The sequence below is a fragment of the Cenococcum geophilum genome, assembly GCF_001692895.1.
Source record: "Cenococcum geophilum 1.58 unplaced genomic scaffold K441scaffold_7, whole genome shotgun sequence".
Classification (NCBI taxonomy): Eukaryota; Fungi; Ascomycota; class Dothideomycetes; order Gloniales; family Gloniaceae; genus Cenococcum; species Cenococcum geophilum.
The window spans coordinates 3,449,616-3,471,213 of NW_027137565.1; the positions used below are offsets into that span (position 1 = coordinate 3,449,616).

At 43.4% G+C, this 21,598-nt stretch overlaps 6 protein-coding genes across 6 annotated transcripts; 5 read left to right on the forward strand and 1 right to left on the reverse strand.

Moving 5' to 3' along the window:
* Positions 1–6,973: 6,973 nt before the first annotated feature.
* On the forward strand, positions 6,974–10,119 carry K441DRAFT_604420 (HET-domain-containing protein). Its single transcript, XM_067645341.1, has 2 exons — positions 6,974–9,671; positions 9,731–10,119. Exons 1-2 carry the CDS (start codon positions 7,312–7,314, stop codon positions 9,915–9,917), a joined length of 2,547 nt encoding a protein of 848 aa, XP_067507938.1. The 5' UTR covers positions 6,974–7,311; the 3' UTR covers positions 9,918–10,119.
* A 501-nt stretch (positions 10,120–10,620) lies between these two features.
* On the forward strand, positions 10,621–11,663 carry K441DRAFT_322394 (uncharacterized protein). Its single transcript, XM_067641176.1, has one exon. It carries the CDS (start codon positions 10,686–10,688, stop codon positions 11,358–11,360), a length of 675 nt encoding a protein of 224 aa, XP_067507939.1. The 5' UTR covers positions 10,621–10,685; the 3' UTR covers positions 11,361–11,663.
* A 149-nt stretch (positions 11,664–11,812) lies between these two features.
* Positions 11,813–12,349, forward strand: K441DRAFT_322362 (uncharacterized protein). The gene is made up of 2 exons (XM_067641175.1): positions 11,813–11,861; positions 11,969–12,349. Exon 2 carries the CDS (start codon positions 12,043–12,045, stop codon positions 12,295–12,297), a length of 255 nt encoding a protein of 84 aa, XP_067507940.1. The 5' UTR covers positions 11,813–11,861; positions 11,969–12,042; the 3' UTR covers positions 12,298–12,349.
* A 3,733-nt stretch (positions 12,350–16,082) lies between these two features.
* K441DRAFT_654612 (uncharacterized protein) lies at positions 16,083–17,022 on the reverse strand. The gene has a single exon (XM_067647707.1). It carries the CDS (start codon positions 16,878–16,880, stop codon positions 16,506–16,508), a length of 375 nt encoding a protein of 124 aa, XP_067507941.1. The 5' UTR covers positions 16,881–17,022; the 3' UTR covers positions 16,083–16,505.
* A 1,269-nt stretch (positions 17,023–18,291) lies between these two features.
* On the forward strand, positions 18,292–19,053 carry K441DRAFT_322461 (HET-domain-containing protein). The gene is made up of 3 exons (XM_067641177.1): positions 18,292–18,427; positions 18,515–18,593; positions 18,644–19,053. The coding sequence occupies exons 1-3, from the start codon at positions 18,422–18,424 to the stop codon at positions 18,931–18,933; spliced, it is 375 nt and encodes a 124-aa protein (XP_067507942.1). The 5' UTR covers positions 18,292–18,421; the 3' UTR covers positions 18,934–19,053.
* Positions 19,054–20,407: 1,354 nt separating this feature from the next.
* Positions 20,408–21,296, forward strand: K441DRAFT_654619 (uncharacterized protein). Its single transcript, XM_067647708.1, has 2 exons — positions 20,408–20,676; positions 20,726–21,296. Exons 1-2 carry the CDS (start codon positions 20,526–20,528, stop codon positions 21,175–21,177), a joined length of 603 nt encoding a protein of 200 aa, XP_067507943.1. The 5' UTR covers positions 20,408–20,525; the 3' UTR covers positions 21,178–21,296.
* Positions 21,297–21,598: the final 302 nt, after the last annotated feature.

A 21,598-nucleotide genomic window follows, 5' to 3' on the forward strand; every position in this document is an offset into this window, starting at 1 on the left:
ATATAGTATATTCTTGGCACTACAAATTTTAAAAGCCAAGCCCCTAGATTAATTAACGCTTGATCGCAGATAATAACTAGGCTTATTACTACCCATTAGGGCTATTAAATCTACACAAGTTTAAGTTTCTGGGTGCTATGTCTTGTGCCATGTCTTAGTACTGTTATTCTCCGCTTTTATAGACGCCTAATAGCGTTCGCTTGCTTCGCCTAATACTAGACAAAAATGACACGACAAATATACGATGTAAACTCTTTAAGTACGTCCCATAAGAATCGGACAAAGCGACCTATCTATATAAGGCATTATCTTACGTATAAGGCGGTTAAGGACGTCCACTGTACTAATCCAATTGCTTATTAGCAAGCCAGAATAAAAGGAACTTAATATTAACGACTCGCTCATATAGCTCTCGATTTGATAATAATTCCACTAATATCGTCAGACCCCGAACGTATATTTAGCCTTATAGGCTTACTCCTTACTACTAATTGCGCACGACTGCAACCTAATATAATTGGAGCTTTAATGGCGGTAGGATCGTGGGATAAGGAAGATATAGTTTATATAGTAGATGGGCAGTTAAAGCGCCTGTAGAAGGAACAGGATATATACGGTAGAAAGGTGACTTAACACTATACTAAGACTCGCGATAGGCCTATATTAAGAGCAAAGGCGAAAGAAACGACGGTAAAAAACAATCTAGGCGTTAGTAGGTAGGTCTTTCTATATTAACACTATGCCAAGACTTGTAATAATTACTAACTACTATACTAGTTAAATTTAGTTGCAACCGTTGCAATATTAATTCAATCAATTTAATTAACTAAGCCCTCTGCTTATAAAGCTTTCAATTTAATTAATTTAAGGCGTCAATTGAATTAAATTAAATTAATTAATTAGCAAGCCTGGTGATAGATAGGATATTAAACCGCGCGAAGATTAGTTAGACGATGGGACCGAGTAAAGTGGCCTCCTATTCTCTTATATTCTTAAGAATGGCGTTAAAGGACGATATAGACGAATTTTATTAAATATTAAAGTTGACGCGTATAGAGCGAATACTGATAGAATAATCAGGATTAGGAAAGGTTAAACCAATGGTTATACTCAGCGGTTCCGCCCTAACGAGTCGCATAACCTATTTATCTACTTAACGGTTTTGAGCGTAAAAGAAGCCAATATTTATTTAAGGCTGGTTGTCAAATAAAACCCGGTTTTCGCCTAGGAAAACTGACATAAACCTTATAACTGCTAGACCTTAAACCTAGCAATAAACCTATACCTCTATTGTCCCAGCAAATCCTACTATTAAACTTTAAAGAGGGAGGAACACCTCTTGATCGTTACTAGCACCTTCCGCGTCTGCCCTCGTCACTATAGCTACCCCCACATTTACATTATCTTTATAGTTCCTACCCATATATATAATATCCATATTTTGGCTAAGCTTAATATTGAGGCCATAAGTGATAACTTGGGCAGCTATGTTCTAAGCCTATCTAGAAGTTAGGATGAAAAAGATACTATAAGGTAATAATATAAAAGCAATATACCTAGAAGTTTCCAAGCTTATAATATAGTTTAAAGAAGCACTCGGAGCAGGTTACTAATAATGGTTAAGATATATTAAACAGGGCAATTAAGAATAAGAACTCTGTTTTACTATAAAAGGATTTAGAGCCTTATTAAATACACGAAGTGGGTAAGGCATTTACCCCTAATCTAAGCTTAATATAGTAGTAATCGACGCCAGGTCAATAAGATATGCCTTTACTATTCTATTAGGGATTTTTAACTGCAAAACTGAACTAAGTGGTATAAGACATAAGTTGCCGCGACCTTAAGGCTGGAGATAGTAGTGGCAGTGAAAGCAGCTAGGTCACCTCTTAAGAGCTAGGATGAATGCTAACCAGCTAATAGTAATTAGCTATAAATCGTGGATAAACTAGAGAAGAGAATACAGTATCTTAAGGCATTTTATCTTAGCCTTACATACAGTTAGCTAATAAGGTCACTTACTTTTAACTAATAAGCGAGCTATAGGCCAATATAGTATGTCCTACTAATTAGAACCAGAGCTAGATATACCCTACTTTTAAAGGTGTCGTTCTTAGAGAGACTGCGCTAGAAGATATATACGGATATAGATTGGCGTATATAAGGTGATATAGAGTATATTATAGATATAAGAGACCGCTTAAGAGGCAAATGAGCGGTAATCCAATATTAATATACTTAAATTAAGCCGGACTAAGCTCTAGCCGCCATAGAGGTTTAGCCATGTACTTAATATCTAAATAAGCTCTAGATTACTTATACCCTCTAATAAGTTTTTTTAAATGCTAAGCCTCGCTACTGGATTATTACTAGACTGGGATAATACTTCGTATCGCCTCCATTCGCTACAAATAGGCATATTTCGCAAATTTCCTTATACTAGTTGGAGCTAATTTAGGGCGCCTATAGGGAGTTTAAATACGGCTTAGAGAATGCTAATTTGGGCAAGAAACTCTATAATATATCGTTATGGACCAAATTCGCAGAAAGACTATCGGGTTTGCTTGTATAGTAGTTTAGTTTAGACGGCCAACATAGTATTAGCTAGGGAATTAGGTACTATATGCCTTGGTTTTTAGCTTAATAACGGTTACCTCTTACAATGGTTATTAGGGGGAAAAGAATAACTATATAGGAAATTCGCGTATATAGCTTTACTAACTGTTTAACAGCTAAAGGTAAAGCGGGCACGAGCCATATAAAAATTCAAGCCTATTGAAGTAGAGATTGGCAGGAACACTTCAATATATAAAGTTGGCTAGAACTATTTATACGGCGTTAAAAACGAATAGAAATATAAAAGCCGGTTTATAAAAGGTTGTAATCGCTAATATAAATAAATGTAAATTATGTAAGTAGATAGGTTCTCTTAATATAATAAGTCACATGCTAGGTATATAGGCTTCTCCTATACAAACAAGAGAAAACGTCCCTCCTCTACTAAAAAAAAAAGCTATAACCGTAACCTCTGTATTAACAGTCGGCTAAAACCCCTTAATAATGTAAAGTAGCCTAGGCGGCTTAACCGCAAATATAGACCTTGTATTACCCATTAGTAATATCCCTAATCTAAAGATATAAAAACCTACCTGGTATCATCACTTATATTAAATATTAAAGGTACCACTACTATTTTCCTTAATATGCACCTCTATTAAACTGCCCTTAAACTCTACTTAGCTAAATACCTTAATAGACTAAGGATTAATTATTATATAGATATTATATTCTCCGTGCGTAATATAGACTAGTTACTTAGGAGTAAAGATATAGTCTATACCTAGTTTAACTTTAACAGCGGTAACTAGAGTAGGATCTTTATCTCTAGCCTTCTGGGCAACTCCAATAATACTACTACTAAGGGAAATATTATTATCGTATGCGATAGCAAAAGTCCCATTATTAGCGTTGCGGGTTTTAGTAGTTTAGATATTAATACTTCCGTCCTATTTATGTATAAGTAGCTAGGTACTATTATTCTTAATTATTTTAATTATAACCTATTTACTATAGGCTACCGAAATATCGTCTCCGGGCTTTAATATTAAGCTATTAAAGTAACTAATAAAGCTAAAGAACTCTAATATATATTTAAATAAATTATAGCCGCCTTTACTAATAGCGTTGGTTTTATACTATATAATTAAGGAAATTTTATGGATAATACCGCCTAAGACCTTCGGAAGTTTAGAGTAGATAATATATCGTCTCTTTATATCTCCGCCAGTTCCGTTCTCAATAAATACCTTATAGGTAAACGTTTTTTCCATTTTAGAGGGTTAAAGAGGGCTATAGGTAGTTTGGTAGGGTAGATAAGATAAAGCTTAGAGGTGTTTTTAAGTAGTTTAGTAGAGTATATAATTAACTAGATATACAAATTACATATAAGGATAAGTTATGCCTTTATAGTCTACCCCCTCTATAATTTCTTATAGCCCTCTTATTAAGAGTTCCTAAAAATTTAAGAGAATTTTGCTATTAGGGACTAGCTTTACAGCAACTAAATTTTATTCGCCTATACAGAAGCTAGCTAATACTAGTAGTTCTAGCCTATAGGCCTATAGGAGAGAGCATCCTTATCTTAAAAGGCTGTAGCTGTATATAGGGGTGTAAAGCACTTTATTATAGATGTTTTACTTTATTATACTTTACTAAATAAAAAAAATGCTGTATACAATATAGGGTTATAAAAGCCTTTTATTTTACAGAGTTTAGGTAGCTATTAAAAAGCGTTAACCTCTTCGCGAGAGTAGTGGCGCCCGCGCTGTAAGTTTATGCAGTAGTTAATAGAAACGACTTTAAATATAGTAGTATATGACCTTCCCTAGCCTAATTACCGGAGCATTGCAGTATTTCCTATAACCCCGCGTAATAGAGAGCAGTTAGCTTAATAGGTGCATATATATTTACTAGCGCTAGCTATAAAAAGGACCTTAATAAAGGTATACTACTAATTGCCTATATTTAGAGCTATATTAGAGAAAGAGGGGGGGTAACTAAAGATCTAGAGGTAATATCACGATTTAATAAGAAGGGGGCGTCGCGAATAGCTTTAGATTTAAGGTAGGCAAGATCCATCTAGCCCCTACTCCCGTTACACTCCTTCCTACTAGCTCTATATACTAATTTAGGTGCCGCTGTAGCGGAATTAGATGCCGCCGCGTATAGGGGGTGGGATACCGAAGGTCGTATACTACTATATTTAAAGTCGTTTCTATTAACTACTATATAAACTTACAGCGCGGGCGCCACTACTCTCGCGAAGAGGCTGATGCTTTTTAATAGCTGCCTAAACTCTATAAAATAAAGGGCTTTTATAACCCTACATTATATACGGCATTTTTTTTATTTAGTAAAGTATAATAAAGTAGAACGTCTATAATAAAGTGCTTTACACCCCTATATACAGCCATAGCCTTTTAAGGTAAAGATGCTCTCTTTTATAGGCCTATAGGCCAGAACTGCTAGCACTAGCTAGCTTCTACATAGGTAAATAAAATTTAGTTACTATAAAGCTAGTCCCTAATAGTAAAATTCTCTTAAATTTTTAGGAACTCTTAATAAGAGGGCTATAAGAAATTATAGAGGGGGTAGATTATAAAGGCATAACTTATCCTTATATATGATTTATATATTTAGTTAATTATATACTCTACCAGACTACCTATAGCCCTCTTTAACCCTCTAAAATGGAAAAAACATCTACCTATAAGGTATTTATTGAGAACGGAACTGGCGGAGATGTAAAGAGATAATATATTGTCTACTCTAAACTTCCGGAGGTCTTAGGCGGTGTTATCTATAAAATTTCCTTAATTATATGGTATAAAACTAACGCTATTAGTAAAGGCGGCCATAATTTATTTAAATATATATTAAAGTTCTTTAGCTTTATTAGTTACTCTAATAGCTTAGTATTAAAGCCCAGAAATAATATTTTAGTAGCCTATAGTAAATAGGTTATAATTAGAACGATTAAGAATAATAGTATCTAGCTACTTATATATAAACAGAATGGAGGTATTAATATTTAGACTACTAAAACCCGCAACGCTAATAATAGGACTTTTACTATCGCATATAATAATAATATTTCCCTTAGTAGTAGTATTATCGGAGTTACCCGGAAGGCTAAAGATAGAGATCCCGCTCTAGTTACCGCCGTTAAAGTTAAACTAGGTATAGACTATATCTTTACTCCTAAGTAACTAATCTATATTGCGTATAGAGAACATAAGTACGCTCGGTACGTTTAGTACGTCGCTTAACCTTTATCCTATAGTTCTATATAATTTATACTGGCCTATACTTCTATTGCCTAGATTATATTGTCTAGCTCCTCTTTAAGTAGCCGTAATATATTTAAGGTAGCGTTTATAACACGTAGGCTGCGCGTAGGCTACGTATTAAAAATATTAAATGCGTTAATAACATTAACTACGTTAACTACCAGCTATTTAGCAGGCAATTGACGTAATTGGTAGTATTTAATTTTACTTGATAGGTAGTTTAAATTTCAGCCTATAAACTTTTTCCCGATGTAATCTCTTCTTATAGTACTAAATACCTAGTTTACTTTAGTTATAAACTTACCTTCTATTCCTTTAATAAGTTCTATTCTATAAGGTAGAAGTCAAGAAGTATTAACCGCTAATTAGTACTAAAAATGTAACGAGCCTTATAGGAAATACCACGGTGGACTTGTTAATGGGCTGGGTATGTAGGTAAACAATAAGACAACGGTTCTGTATCACAACTGGTGGAGTAGTCGCCCAACAGGTTAACTCCAATTATATCCTAAGATTCACTACAACGAGAGAACTATCTAGGTAGGGACTGTGGTCCTTTAAATACACAACCTAACTCCTAAGAAATCCTCTCGGTACGTCGGTACGTCAGTACGTCAGTACGTCCACGTCCTCACGTTTCCCGCGTACTGAACTCGGTACGTCGGTACGTCCCGTGTTCCTACATTCCCACGTACTAAACCCTCAGCACGTAATCTCCCATATAACTCGCCTACCCCTCGTCCCATGGTTCGACTAGTTCCATAGCCTCTGCCATCACCCTAAGGTCTTAGAACAGTAGTCCTACCGTCTATAGTACTAGGTCCGTAACAAAAAAGATCAATCCTATTAGTAACGCCAATTAGGATAATATATAGCTTTAAATTTTAATTAATATACTCTTTTAAAGATTAGTAACTCGATAGTAGCTAATAGTTTTTAAAAAAAAATCTCTATTATATTAACAATCGCTTTTTCTTTTTAGATTTTACTATTTTAGTTATTTAATTAGATCTAGTTCCTCTTAGGTTTAGTTGCCGCTAAAGGCCGCTCTAGGCCCGCTTTAGTCTCGCCGACGGATTTAGCCTCTCGGATTTTCGCTTAGATCACACAAAACGTGACGTAAAATTTGAATTTTTCTCTGCCAAGGGGATTAACTCGTGTCGTGTCGTGTCGTGTCTTGTTGTCGTTGGTGATTCTCAAAATGCGCGGAAGTCACCCGGGCTCAAAACTGTTGACCACTACTGTAATTGGCACCAAAAAGGCCGGTGCTATTGGCAGCAGCCAATTTGAGCCCATTCCGCTAGTACACTCTGCTACCTCTGCCCCGCATACCCCTTTATAATTACTAGACCGCCTAGGAATCTCTGAGGTTCATCTCTTCGTCTTATCTCACCTGCCAGACAGCATCGAGATACCTGCTAGCATCTTGTCATTTGTCCTATCAGACAACCTGCAATCACCCATGGCGGATCCAGTTACTTACGGAGTGGCCATCCGGAATAAGACAGCGGACACACATAACTCGCGGAAATACTTTGTCTACTCTGAACCTCCAAACGTCACTGGAGGCGGCGTCCAAAAGACTCGCCAGATCTTGTGGTCTATAACTGATCCGCTTTGCAACAACAGTGAATCGGTCTTTAAGTACACATCGGACTTCTATGGTTTCGCTGGCATTTCCAGTAACGCTAGCTCAAAGTTGGACCAGGAAACGAAGGTTTCCATCATCGATTTTGAACCTGTCAAAATTGGGACTATTAAGAACGATGGCACACAGCTGTTCGTGACTCCAAAGGACGGAGGCTTACAACTTAAGGATGCCGGCAGCAATGCCGATAGTGGAACTTTTAAGATCATTACCGACAACAAAATCCCGTATCCTAACAGCTACGTCGTTGGACTGGCCCGAAAGTGTGATGGCAGGATCCACTCAGTCGCAGCAGTTGAACTCAAACCCGGTGCCGATCTCGTGTTTACGCCCAAACAGCCAATCTTTATATCAAGGGTTCCTTTTAATGCTGGCTACGATGTAGGCAGAGTGCTCGGTTCTCTTGGGCGAAATGTTCGGATTACATCCAAAGGAAATCATAGCCGTATAGAGGTTGAAGAGACAGGAGATGGTACTTTTCGTGTCATCGAACCGTACAGTTATTCACCTCTGACGGATGGATCTTGGATTCGCATTATAGAATTATTTCCTGGCGCTGAGAGCACGGAGCTTGTTTGCTCGCTTTCAGAAAGGCCCCTTTTGGGGGGTGGGTCATACGAGGCTTTGTCATGGCATTGGGGCGAGGAGGAGCGCAAATCGATTATCAAAATCCGGCGAGGTGACAAAATCTCTTTGTTCGCTGTTAAGCCAACTCTTGAATCGGCCTTGAGGCATTTCCGCCGACTAGATACTGCAAGATTCCTTTGGGTTGATACAGTTTGTATCAATCAAGACGATTTTGAAGAAAAGAGCTCCCAGGTACGGATGATGACTGAGATATATCAAGAAGCAAGCTCGGTGTGCGTATGGATTGGAGAGGAGGAAAATGACAGTGGATTAGCAATGGACTTCATTCAACTCGTCCAACAGTGTATTGAACGTTCCGACGATCTTTTATTGGACGGTAGATACTCCCGACAATGGTGTGCTTTATCAGCTTTGCTGAGGAGGCCTTGGTTTAGCCGCCGGTGGATAATCCAGGAGATCGCTCTTGCGAAACAGGCGGCTCTGCATTGCGGAAGCAGTGAGGTAGCATGGCCTGAATTCATCTTTACTATAGGACTTGTGAGGGGTCATGTTTACAGGCTGTCCGATATACACGGGAGGGTCCTTCCCAACGATGAAAGTCGTCCTTGGGCAAGTATCCCTACCTCGGGTGCCGCTCGTCTTGTTGATGTCACTGAGGGGCTGTTTGAAAAATCAGATCACGGAACCATATTAAAGCGATTCCAAAGTTTGGAAAACCTTGTTCTCAATTTGACAGCATTTAAAGCCTCAGTGCCTCATGACATTATATACGCAATTCTACCTCTCGCCATGGATGCACGGTCGGGATACAAGTCCCCGCAGAAAGCCTTCAGCGGGGCAGTGGAGACGCAAAACTTCCCAGTTAACTATTCCAAGACATTTTTCCAAGTGTGCCAGGATTTTGTCCGTCATACGATTTTGAAATCTGGATGTATCGATATTATTTGTCAGCATTGGGTACCAAAGGAGATCGAGGGCCTCCCGTCATGGATTGGAAATCTATCCGACGCTGCATTTGAAATTGGTCCTAACAGAGAATACTATCGTATCAACGCCGATTCGCTGGTTGGGTTACGGGGTCCTGGTAGAAGACAATATAGCGCAGGATTTGCAGTAGGTAGCCGGATGCTCTCGTGGGAATTTGGACAAGGGGTGTGCGCTAAGAGCCTGTCTGTAGACGGGTTTATCTTGGAGTCGATCCAAAAGGTGCAACCGTCAGCTCTCAAAGCCTGTATCCCGCTCAAGTGGACAAGATTCGTGGGGTGGGATGGAGTTTCATCACCGCCACCTGAGCGCTTTTGGAGGACACTTACTGCAAATAGAGATTCCAGTGGGAACAGAGCGCCATCGTACTACGAACGGCTTTGCGGATATGCCTTCCAGCAATCAGGAAAGTTCGGCACGGATAATGTTCTCGATATCGGCAGCTTGATTGATAGCGGCTTTTCGCGTGTGGTAAAAGACTATCTGCAACGGGTGCAATCTGTGGTGTGGAATAAAAGACTTATTACGACTGACTCTCCAAAATCGGAAGGAGGGCTTCAATTACTAGGGTTGGCTCCAGCAGCCACTCAGGTTGGAGATCTGTAAGTATCTCCAGCCTATCTACATTGATCGATCTAATCATCGTGTTAATGCCGTTAAGTATCTGCATACTATATGGCTGTAGCGTACCTGTTGTTCTCCGGAAGATCGTTAATGAGAATAGTGATGCCGATAAGTACCACTACAAGCTCATAGGAGAATGCTATATTCACGGTATGATGAACGGGGAGGCCTGTGAGCTACAGAAGAAATCTGAAAGAGAGAGACAACTTTTTGAAATACAATGATTCAGTCAAAGGAAGCAGTTGGATAGCTTGTCGAAATAGGATGTAATGTTGTTGGTGGTCTCCCGTGGATTAGCGATATATTGTAGCGTCCTCCTTTGTGGCTACCTTGGTATCAAGTGTTGATTGATTGATTTATCTAGTGGCTCGGCTCTTAAAATTTGTAGTGCCAAGAATATACTATATACAATTGGGAAATCACGTGAAAAGAACCACTGCCACCCCGGCTAAGTCACGTGTGAATTAAACCTGCGGCGCAGCACATCCTCGCAGCCTTGCGCTGCGAGTAAGATTCTTACACCTGGCCTGCGCTAGCAGGGAGGGCGGCCGACCCGCACCGGCCACAGGGTTGTTTTCGTGGCGTTTCCCAGACATTAGCGCGGTCAAAGCCACGATCCGCTTTGCGAAGGAGGTACGGAGGACCGCGCGAAAATAGATTTCCCCTTCCTTTTTGGGATTAGTGGTTTTCCCCCATAAGGTCGCCCATAAGGTTGCTGTGCTTAGGGGGTCCTATGGGCGCAGACCGCCTAAAATCTCGTTGCTTAGGCGATAGAGCCCCCGTAACTCTGGGGCCTTATGGGGAGTAGTCACTAGTCCCAAAAAGGAAGAGGAAATCTAATTTTGCGCGGTCCTTCGTACGAGTAGGACGTCTACACCCAAGCGAACAACAAGCCGATCTCAATGAGCGAATACTGGGCGACAGTAGTGGCTGATGTCGCCCCGGAAGCTTCGCTTCGGTTGGTAAAGCAACGCTCAAGCTGCATCAACATCATGCCACTCATTCTATCTCTTGAATATCACCAGCCTCCCATTATGACTATCGCACGATACTCGCGCAAGCGCAAACGGCCCCACGACGTTTTCGACATCTTACACGCAACTCGCATCGATGGTCGCCCCGACATTGCGTGCTGGATAAGCGAGTGCCCTCCACCCGTCACTTCCCAAACTCACAAGCATCGCCGCGCGCTAGCCGACATCTCCCACACCCACAACCCTCAATATCATAAACCATCTATTATGAGCAGCACGCTCCGAAAGCAGCGGAAAGCAGATGACGAGGAGAATCAAGCGACGCGGAGTCGCACCCGGAATGCGGCAAGGCTGGGGTCAGCGCTGTCGCTTCGGTCGACGGTGAATTCAATAGCTGAAGATGAAAACCCTATACTTGTCACAGAAGACGCATCAGTTGTCTCAGCCTTCGACACGATATCGGAAGCTCCATCGTTCCATCCACCGACGACTGTCTCGTCGAAGACATCGCGATCTTCCACCCGCACCCGGTCATCATCGCCGAAGAAGCGGGTAGTCACAAAGCGGGAGGATCTAGCCTATCTCAGCCCGCGGATCGAATTCAAAGCGATGAGGCAGGCCGAGAATCTTGGAATTACACTCTCTGGATCTGTACAGGCGCTCTGGGAGCGTTGCGAGGTATATTGCTACTAATTGTCGCATCGGTGAGGTGAATGTTGATTACTAATAGAGAGTGCCAGGCCCGCCGCAGCGCACCTCCCTTTGCAAGCTCCCTAATCCCTTTTACCGCGACAGACACCGAGCTGATTAACAACACATTGATAGATGCATTTGATATGGCCGAGAAATGGCGCTCCACCAATACCACGGAGTCGCACTGGATCTCGGTCGTCGTGGGCCCGATCCTGCACCTGCTCCGGTGCCTCCACCACTTTTAGAAGAAGAATAAATTAGGGAATGAGAATATTACAGTGTTCGACATGTACGTTTACTTGTCCCGACTCCGTAGTGTGGCATGGATTTATCCGTGCGGTGCAAGCTTTGCTAATGTTGGTTTTGCTACAGCGCATCCGTTGAAATATCTCTGCCTGAGCTTTGCCCTTACTCCTCTGAACCTGATTTGTTCAAAGACCTGGATAAGAAAATTGACTATGCTGTCGGCCTCGACATTAGCCGACATGCCCTCCTTATGTTGTAAGCGGCCCCAACCGTCACTAAGTCTATTAACCAGACCGCCTCCTTCACGAACTACTACCCTATGTTCCTTAATATAGAAGTTAAACGCAACCATATAAATAAAGATCCGGCGATATAATTAGCAGCCTGGATAGCAGCGGAATTCCGAAAGCGGCAGCTCGAAGGTTGGCCTCTCTCTATGCCAGTCTTTGCAGTGGAAATTCAAACCGATGCTTGGCTTCTCCATGTTGTGACGGCTGAGGAAATTCTAAAGAAACCAGATGAATTTAATATGTTCTTCTTGGGACCACTAAGGCTAGGAGATACTTATTCTATAGATGATATAAAGAGGTTGTTTAATAACCTTTGTGATATTACGCTGTGGGGTCAGAACGAGTATAGGTTGTGGTTTGAGAAGGAGATTTTGTCACAATATGACGAGTGTGTAGGTTAATACTAATAGTTTCTCCTGCATTCAGTTGCAATTGATAGTTTTGATTGCACGCCACATTTCTTGCGGAAGAGCAACCTAAAACACTAACCGGCTCGTTGACAGCCTCATACGACCTCCACCATCATTACAACGCCAGTATCCATATGGATCCATGGGCTGTGGTTGGCTATCTTCATCTTCACAATAGCCGAGAGTAAAGCCGGTGGTAGCCTTGCACATAATTTCGAAGGTCGGTTTTCTGTGGATGTTCTGCTCGGATGCTTAGTCTCCTGCATTGCTGCATGAAGCAACTTACCTTTAATACCCAGACAGAGCACTAAATGACCAATGATAGCCTTTCTGATGCTCTTTGACTCGTCAGCTTCATACCACTTCTCGCATTGGGATTAGTCTACCGCCTCATACTTTTTACTTGATGTACTGGAAATGGCTTTAAAAAAGGGACTCGGGAGAGAAGACAAATATATGGCCCGAAAGTGTTGACATTAGAAAGGACAGAAAGTGGAGGACTTTGTACGTCTTTAACTCGTCAGGCATCTGAAGGTCTAGCTACACAACTATCTTGCTTCCTAAGGATCAAGTGTTACAAATGGAAACACAACCTGCAAGTAGCTAGGAGGAAAAAGGATGTATGGAGCGCAGAATCTAGTTGGTGCGACATTCTGCTAGCTCGAATCAAGTGAAGATGAGAGTGTTGGCGATGTCAAGTGTTGATGATAGTGGCATAGGATTAAGTGGCCGAGTTGTATGCTAGCGCTGTGCAGTTATAGGAAACTGGAGTTGTCTATGGGCGTCGGCATGTAAGGAACCGTGCCTATTATTCCTGTAATAAATGATACACGCGTTTTGTGATATCCCTTTTGTGATACCTTTGTGATACCTCTGTGATACGTGAAAGTCCATTCTTTCGAACCGTCTATTCGTGTCGAAGTATGATATATTATGTTCTTTGATTAACGTCTGATACGGATCCTAGCTAGGCCCACGCAGACTACTCTGTATATAGGGGAAACTTGTGTATTATACAGGAAGAAAACCCCTGATATGTTGGGGAGGAAAAACCCTACGAGCCACCTCGGTCGGATGAAAAACCCCGTTGACTGTCTTTACACGTAGTCTACAGCTATTGCAGCCTGTAGCTACGCCCTGATCTTAATTGGATATTGGATCTCCTTGGAACCACTGCATCCTTATTCCAGCTCATCCGTAGCTAGGGTTCACTGCGTCCTAGCTAGGCCCTGCCGTTAATTGATTGCTATTGCTTGTAGCAGTTTCTTATATCTTGTGGCCGTCCCCTGTATATGCCACCTCTGTTGTTTACCATGTACACCCTTCCCCCCCTAGAGCCTTTCAACGGTGTAGAACTAGCTCCGTAATACCAAAAGGCGAGCGGGATGTGTATGTGTATGTGCTAGGTATCTTTTGCACCTAGGCCCCAGTTACTAGGCCCTCTCTAGGGGTGACTAGTCCGTAGAGAGGAGACAAGGAACACCGTGGAGGGTTATTATCCAGGCTGCTAGGCAGAATACGGCGCGGACGTGCTCCGCGGGTGATCGCCCTGGGGTTAGGAAGGGGTGTATTCGTTTGATCGCTCGTTCGTTCGCTCGTCCGTCGATCGTGAGGTATTGTCGTTGATTTCAATTGGGGGTTGGGGGACGTTGATTCCAATGCGCATCTATGAGGATTACACACAGGAGGCCCGGGGTAAGGCGTAGTAGTCGTCTACTGTGAAGGGGAACCAACAGTGGTGGTTTTCGAGATCTTACCATCCAAAGAGGTTCTGTAGAGCTAACACCAGGTCAAGCAGAATATCTTCAAGTCCTACGGGAGTTAGAGAACTCGCGACAGGCATATAGACATTACCTTCACTGCTTATCTGATGCAGTGCGTCCAAGGAACTAGAGATGCCTACAGTTGTACAGGTCGAATTAAACGAGTCGCGAAAGGCATTAACCCATCTCCGATAGGTTTTGTCTCGATTATCTCTAATTAGGACAGATTCGCCATTGCGAGAAAACGCAACTCGTATGCGGTGGACGTGACAAGCGACTATGTGAGGTAGAAGACGCTTTTATATACAGATGAGAGGATGATAGAGGAACCATGAACAGTGCAGATGGTAGTAAAAGAATTAAAGGTTGGAGACACGGCAAAGTGTGAGGCTTCGCACGCCTGAGGTAACACCAAGCCAGGTGCCCATGCTGCGCTACGCCGCGCATGGGCCCAAANCATGCACTCACTCCTCACAACAAGCAGTGACTGAGGGAGCATCCGACTGATCCAAAAAAAGTCTTTTGTTTGACGCCTAAAATTGGTTACTCGATTTTTAGGGTCTACTCGATCCCCTGAACCTCCTTGACATTATTGCCTTCTCTCTAGCGCTCGGCCCCGAGTTGAGTAGCAATGCTGATTATTTGAGCGACAGGAAATTCTACTAATAACTCTCCGCTCCGCCTGATTGCTTTTATGGCATCTTAAGTCCGAATAAATCTAGAATGTCTTCTTGATAGGCATTCTCGTCTTGTCTTCACGCTCGCTCCAGCTACTCTTGTTTATATCGGCCCTGATCTTGACATAGCGCTTAACGGCCTTATTTCTAGTCTGACCGCTATACTTAATAAGAAAGGGAATAAGCCTCGCCATTTTGCTACAATGTATAGTCTTATAAATATTACAATACTACTTGATTGCTTCGAGCCCGGTAAGGACATATATCTCCAACTTCTACGATTGCGCCTCTAAAGTGGCACACTTATAGCACACACTCTTAAAGATACGAAACTCTTAGGGTGTATTGATGACTAACTAAAAGCAATCCATAAATACCAACTAAAGCTAGAGGTTCCTTTTAGATGTGTTAAAGACTGGCGCGGATATAGACCTAGAGATCACCCTATTTATACACAAATGGTAAACGCTAGTACCTCCCAGGATGTCTGGCAAGAATTTAAAGCCGCTATAAGTACTCTTAATTAAAGGCTTCTCTAGTGGACATTCGGCTAATAATACTAAGTTAAGGAAGAACCGTTTAAAGCCTAAGAAGGGGAAATGTCTATCAGAGGCAGGAGACATTAGCCGGAATGATATAATAAAGTGTTGATTGTAGACATATAATAATTTAAAAGATAGTGTTGAGAAATAATGTTCTTAAGTTTTTCTGTCTAAGGCTGGAGGAATTTGGAAAGAGAGTAAGGTTTTATTTAACTTGGCTATATTTGTAACTATAAATAAAGAGTATTACGTTAGGCACTCCTAACTTTAAAAGGCTTATTCCATTAATTCCGGTGTCCTATACTCTAAATTATAGCCATATATACCCTACAATGTCCTCGTATTCCAGATATTATTTAGATTATTTTCCGCACACTGTACGCTGTTTTGTCTAGCCGTATTATACTTGCGCGTGCACTTATTAGAGTAAAAGTAACCGCAACTATATGAGAGTGTTTCCTAAACACATATAGTATGCCTTTAGAGACGAGTTAGCTGCTTTCTGTGGATAGTAAGGAATGATCTCACAAATTTAAGGCAGAATGCTGGCTCTTCTTTTATAGGAATTTGTAGTTTTATAGCCTTTTACGGAGTAATATTTCTTTAAGCTGTTGGCATAGAACAGAGCTAAGGAAAGTGGACTTTGGTAGGTACATAAACTATTAATACTTGCCTCTACTTAAATGAGGCTGGATTTATACATATTAGTGCAGATATGTTGGCAGTAAAGATGCGTAAAAACAGCTGCATGCAGCAAGAAAATGCACTTAGATATTTAGACTATTCCATTTTAAGGTGCTTACAGTGAGGCTCTAAGATATTAAGTAGTAGCCTTGCAGGTGTCGCTAACCGGTGAACATGGATCCTTTTACATCTTAGACATTAATATCTAGTAATGCTACCTATAAGTTAATGTCTAAAACGCAGCGAAAGTGGCAGTATCCCGTAAATAAAATGAAGCAGGGGCGCCAAGCAGGCCATTCCACTATAGGCTTAGTGGGGGCATCCCAAGAGGATATTTTCGCTGCAGATGCCTCCGCCAAGAGGATGGTGCCTGGAATATGCCTCCGAGCGAGCTCGCATGGCATGAACTGCTAATTTGGCAGCGAGATAATGAATATATACGCTCCGGATACCGCCCTTCATCCGGCTCTTTTACCTATCGCTACAAAGCCTTTATTTATACAGAAGCTCAAAAGCGCTCTACTTTGGTGCTGCTAAGTAGGCATGCGAATAACAAGTTGATTCCTCCTGCCGCCATAGTCATATGTCCGACTGGCATCATCAGCTGGCGCCTCTTCCCCGCCAGAGGCTACGTATCGTATCTTGTCCTTAACAAATCCAAATAGCGACTCGTCTTGCCTAAGCCGACGCTTTGTCTCATCATATTCCCCTTGTGTAAGCTGAAAGGATGTCCACGGGTTTTGATTGCTGTGTCTTCCCGCTTGGATGTCTCTGAGAAGCGCGATAACTCGGGGAGCTTGGGTGAAGGCTTTCTCGTCGGTTGGCGGAGGCGTCAAAGGTGCGCCTACGAGGCTTGAAGGCGGTGTGGTATGCTGAGATTCTTTCAGAGGAGGCTGCGGTGTAGACATAGCCGTATGTCATGGCATGAGATGGGCTGTATCCTGAAGTTGAACGGTGGTCATCTCGAGGGGTTTGGGGGTTCGGCATGGTTCAGTTGACTCAGCAACAGCGCCAAGCCAAACACCGAGCAGCGGAGGCAGTGCATCACCGCCACAACGCCACACTCAAGACAACACCAACCACAGTTCCCCATTCCATATTCTCTATTCTTCAATCTTAGGAAGTAGACCCTTAACAGGGGCGTGGTCGGTGCAGGTCGGCCGCCCTCCCTGCCAGCCGGGGCGAGTTTAACGTATTTTATGGCCTAATCACCTACTGCAAATACCATTAATTATCCTGTCACTAAACTTGTTCTAGCAATCCTATGGGAATATTTTTGCTTGGTTGGGTATATGCAGAGATGACGATCAGCTGGCCTTTGGACGGGCTACGTGTCAGCAGCCGATTGAACTGCCCCGCATCCGCACCACAGTCTAAGAATTTATCGCTCAACCCTAGCACAAAGGCGCACTTAAAGCCAAGCTCTATAAGCGTAGGAGTCTTTCTATACTATCTGGTTTATCATATCGTTATCTCTATTAACTACGATTGAACCTATTCCGATGGGCCAAGAAACATGGGAGGATAGCTTGTTCCAGGTAGGCCTTAACAGTAACTAGACATTGTGATTTTAGCTAACGGGGTAGGTATAGAGGGTAAGCGCTTGTTTTAGATATTGTACTAACATGTTTGATTATAGGAAGTAAGTAGACCTGCGAATCCTGAGATGTGAGGCTGCTGCTAATTCTGCCACGTTTGGTGGTGTAGGGTGTAAGTAGACTTGCAAATCCTGACATGCGAGGCTGCTGCTAATTCTGCCGCGTTTGGTGGTGTAGATAGTAAGTAGACTTACGAATCCTGACATGCGAGGCTGCTGCTGATTCTGGCGCGTTTGGTGGTGTAGGATGTAAATAGACTTGCGAATCCTGACATGCGAGGCTGCTACTTATTCTGGCGCGTTTGGTGGTGTAGTTGGTAAGTAGACCTGCGAATCCTGACGTGCGAGGCTGCTGCTGATTCTGGCGCGTTTGGTGGTGTAGTTGGTAAGTAGACCTGCGAATCCTGACGTGCGAGGCTGCTGCTGATTCTGGCGCGTTTGGTGGTGTAGGATGTAGGTAGATCTGCGAATCCTGACATGCGAGGCTGCTGCTGATTCTGGCGCGTTTGGTGGTGTAGGAGGCAAGTAGACCTGTGAATGTCTGCCTTTGAACAGGGACTAATATGAATGTAGCTCGGCAGCTGGCGCCATACCTTCGACAATAAATTTGCTTTGGAATTCTTTAAGCGCTTGCCATCGAGTGTGCTACCGATTCAACTTACCTTGTGGCTGCTGATTGCAACATTAATCTTTCTAAAGTCAGTGTTGCTGGAGAAAATTGCCGGCTCTGCGCTCTGCTCCTCCGCACAGTTAAACGCCACTGTAATGATGAACTAAATGTTCAAATCGTTCGGGAATTGCCAGCGTTAAAAATAGGGAGCGACGGGCCTCGAATTCTCCGGCTGTGTTCTGATGCAGGTTAGTACCTTCAACTTACATGCGCTAGGCAGAGCCATTACTTATTGCATATATCTACCGCAGAATGTTTGGCTGATACTGGTCAAGACGTCCAGATCAGCTTCCCAGTCCTACCCGAAGCGGAAAATCCTGCACGTTTTGCACTACTTCGCGCATGGCTTCGTTGGTGCGATAGGTCCCACAAGTGCAATGACCACCATGTTGAATCCAATACAGAATTGCCAACGAGACTCCTCTGCGTCGGCGGTCCGAAGGATCCGGGTAATGTCTTGCGTCTCTACCGTCCCAATGAAAACGACAGAATGAAATACGTCGCGTTGTCCCATTGCTGGGGCATACCCACCAAAGAGGAAAAACTCAAGTTCTGCACAACGGACGACAATATCGAATCACGGCTGAGAATGTTTAGTTTATCTGAGCTACCAAAGACATTTCGTGACGCCATCCAGGTGACTCGAGAACTTGGTGTCCAATACCTCCGGATCGACTCACTTTGCACAATTTAGTGGAACCAGAAAGATTGGGAGCACGAGGCCAAATGTATGGAAGGCGTCTTCGCTTCGGCTTACTGCACGATTGCTGCAACTTCGGCTGTCAACTTAAATGCGGGATTCCTTGATCGGGACGTAAGCAGTGAGTATGTTTATGTTTAAGACAATTCAGGCCGGTGATTCTATGTTTGCACCGACATTGATGATTTTGACAACGATGTGGAGAAGGCTCGGCTTAACACGCGAGCCTGGGTAATGCAAGAAAGAGTTTTGTCACGACGAACTATCCATTTTAGCGCCAATCAGACATATTTTGAATGTGGAACCGGGGTTTACTGCGAAAACCTTACTAGACTGGAAAGGTAAGAGCTCAACAATATTTAATAGCCTCACATCTTCCTAACCCAGGTACTCTACTCAGCTCCCTTCGAAAAGAATTCTTCATGCTTGATCCAAACTTCCCGGACCGGCTCCTTGCATCGGGCGACCAACGTACCATGGAATTCATTTACTTTCTTTCCGAGGGCTACTCGAAGCGTGGCTTGACAGATGGAACTGACAGATGTGTTGCAATATCCGGGTTAGAGGCCCGTATTGCACGCGCTATAGGGTGTGAAAGCAGATACGGCATCTTTCAGCGGTACCTTCACAGGAATCTCCTATGGCAGAGGTCTGACGGAAAGAAGACGAAGCGGATTGGGTACGAAACCTCGATCGTGCCATCTTGGTCATGGATGGCATATGATGGAGGTATTCGAGGCGAGTGGAGACCTTCATGATGAACGGTGTGTTGTTGTCGGGAGGGAGTTTCATGGGAATGAGCATGGGCTGAGGGATAAAAAGTACTACATATTAGTTGTCAGACCGACCAGTGTGGATGGCGAGTATACGAGGATTGGAGTTGGGTGGATTCAGAGTGACTACGTAGTGAGACAGAGGCTCAACGTGCGAGTCGTGTGAACGGCTTCGTATTTGAAAATCTTGCGGAGTAAGTGATGGATACACGAATTCAATGTCAAGTTATGAGGTATGGTCTACATAGTTATAGGCTCCGTCTACCTGCATTATGGATGCTTGGTCAGAGTCGGGCTGAGCATGGCGTTTGACTATTCTGGGTAAAGCTCATTGCCGAGACTGCTGCGTGAGGTGAATCTGAATACTTTTGCCACATGCTTGGCTGCAAGGCGACTTCCTCTTTGCACGGAACGGTTTCAGCGGCAGCATATTTAGCGGTATTTACAGCAGACTATTAAAGCATAAATACTTTAAACTCGCCCCCGCCAGCAGGGAGGGCGGCCGACCCGCACACCCCTGTGGGCTCATACTGTGATAGAGAAGTATTTTCTCGTACCGTGGCAAATCACGTGCAAACAAGCATGGCGCCTTACTAGATATGTAAAGTGGGGCGCCAAGCCTTTTGCTTACAGGCGATGTTGCACCTGCACTTGGGCGGAAGCCGATTTCGCTAGCGACTGTAGAATCGCCCGTTCTTATTATGGGCAGAACTGGTCTAGCTAACGTGAGCAGCTGGTGTCAAGCCGGGGCTGCAGCCAATAAAATATAGGTTCAATCCTAGACCATTGCTTATGTAACACGCATCATCCATCATGCCCCTCCAGCCGTCGCAGGTTAGGGCGTTGACATCCCAACGCCTTGTTGCATCGACGTTGACCGGACGGTATTCCACGCAGTTTGACGGATTAATGGCCGCAACAATGCTCGTTCAGACCTTGGGAGGCAGTAGCACTACGTATATTAGTTAGTCCCCGCAAGTATACCTGACAGAGCTTGCTTAACGTAAATGTAGACGTTCCAATGTCCGAAATCTTGCACGCACTAAGCCGACCACTACAGCCCCAATTTCCTCTTAACTCTCCTCTCTGCCGCCGCTGTGGCTGGAGGCCTCGATATCGATGTACCGTGACAGGCAATCAAAATGGCAATGTCGGCCGACCGTACTACATCTGCGTCCGCTGCCACTGGAATTGCAGTCAAGGCCTACAAGATCACCACAAAAGATGGATTACATGGGACGATGACCGTGGAATACGTGGTAGTAACCCACGCTGCTATTGTGGCGCCGCCAGTCGTCAGGATCGAGCGGGTGCTGAGAGTAGCATGCCTGGGTTGGGGTTTTGGACGTGTGCGACGGGAGAATGTGACTATTTTTCCAAGTTTCAGAACGGCTGGACTGATAAGGAGAGGGCGTTAAGCCTGCCCAATCCTCAATGTGTTAAGTTTGTCCCGTGGTTATTGTAGAGTCTCTGTATTTGGAAGCTGTAATTAAGTTATTCTATTTGCAGAATGTAGGATGTCTTTATATACACAATGAGGATGATTTGGCACTTGATGCCGCCACCGCTAGCAGGGAGGATGGCCGACCCGCTACGGCCATACCCTTGTTGAGAGGCGTTTTAGCGCTCCGTAACGGCCCATACCCGAAGCACCGCCGCACCGCCACATTTCTGCTCTTGTCGAAGTCCTGACACGAGATCCCACCGTTGAAGTCCCAATGCAAGCCATAGTTGAAATAGAGAGGAATAAGATTATATTCTGGGAACAAAGTAAATCACGCCGTGCTACGAGGCAGCAAAGGCTTACCGCTATACGACTGAGGGCTATACGGCTGAGGACGAAAAGTAAAAAGGACACGTTGCCGATAGCAAGGCCGGTCCAGGTA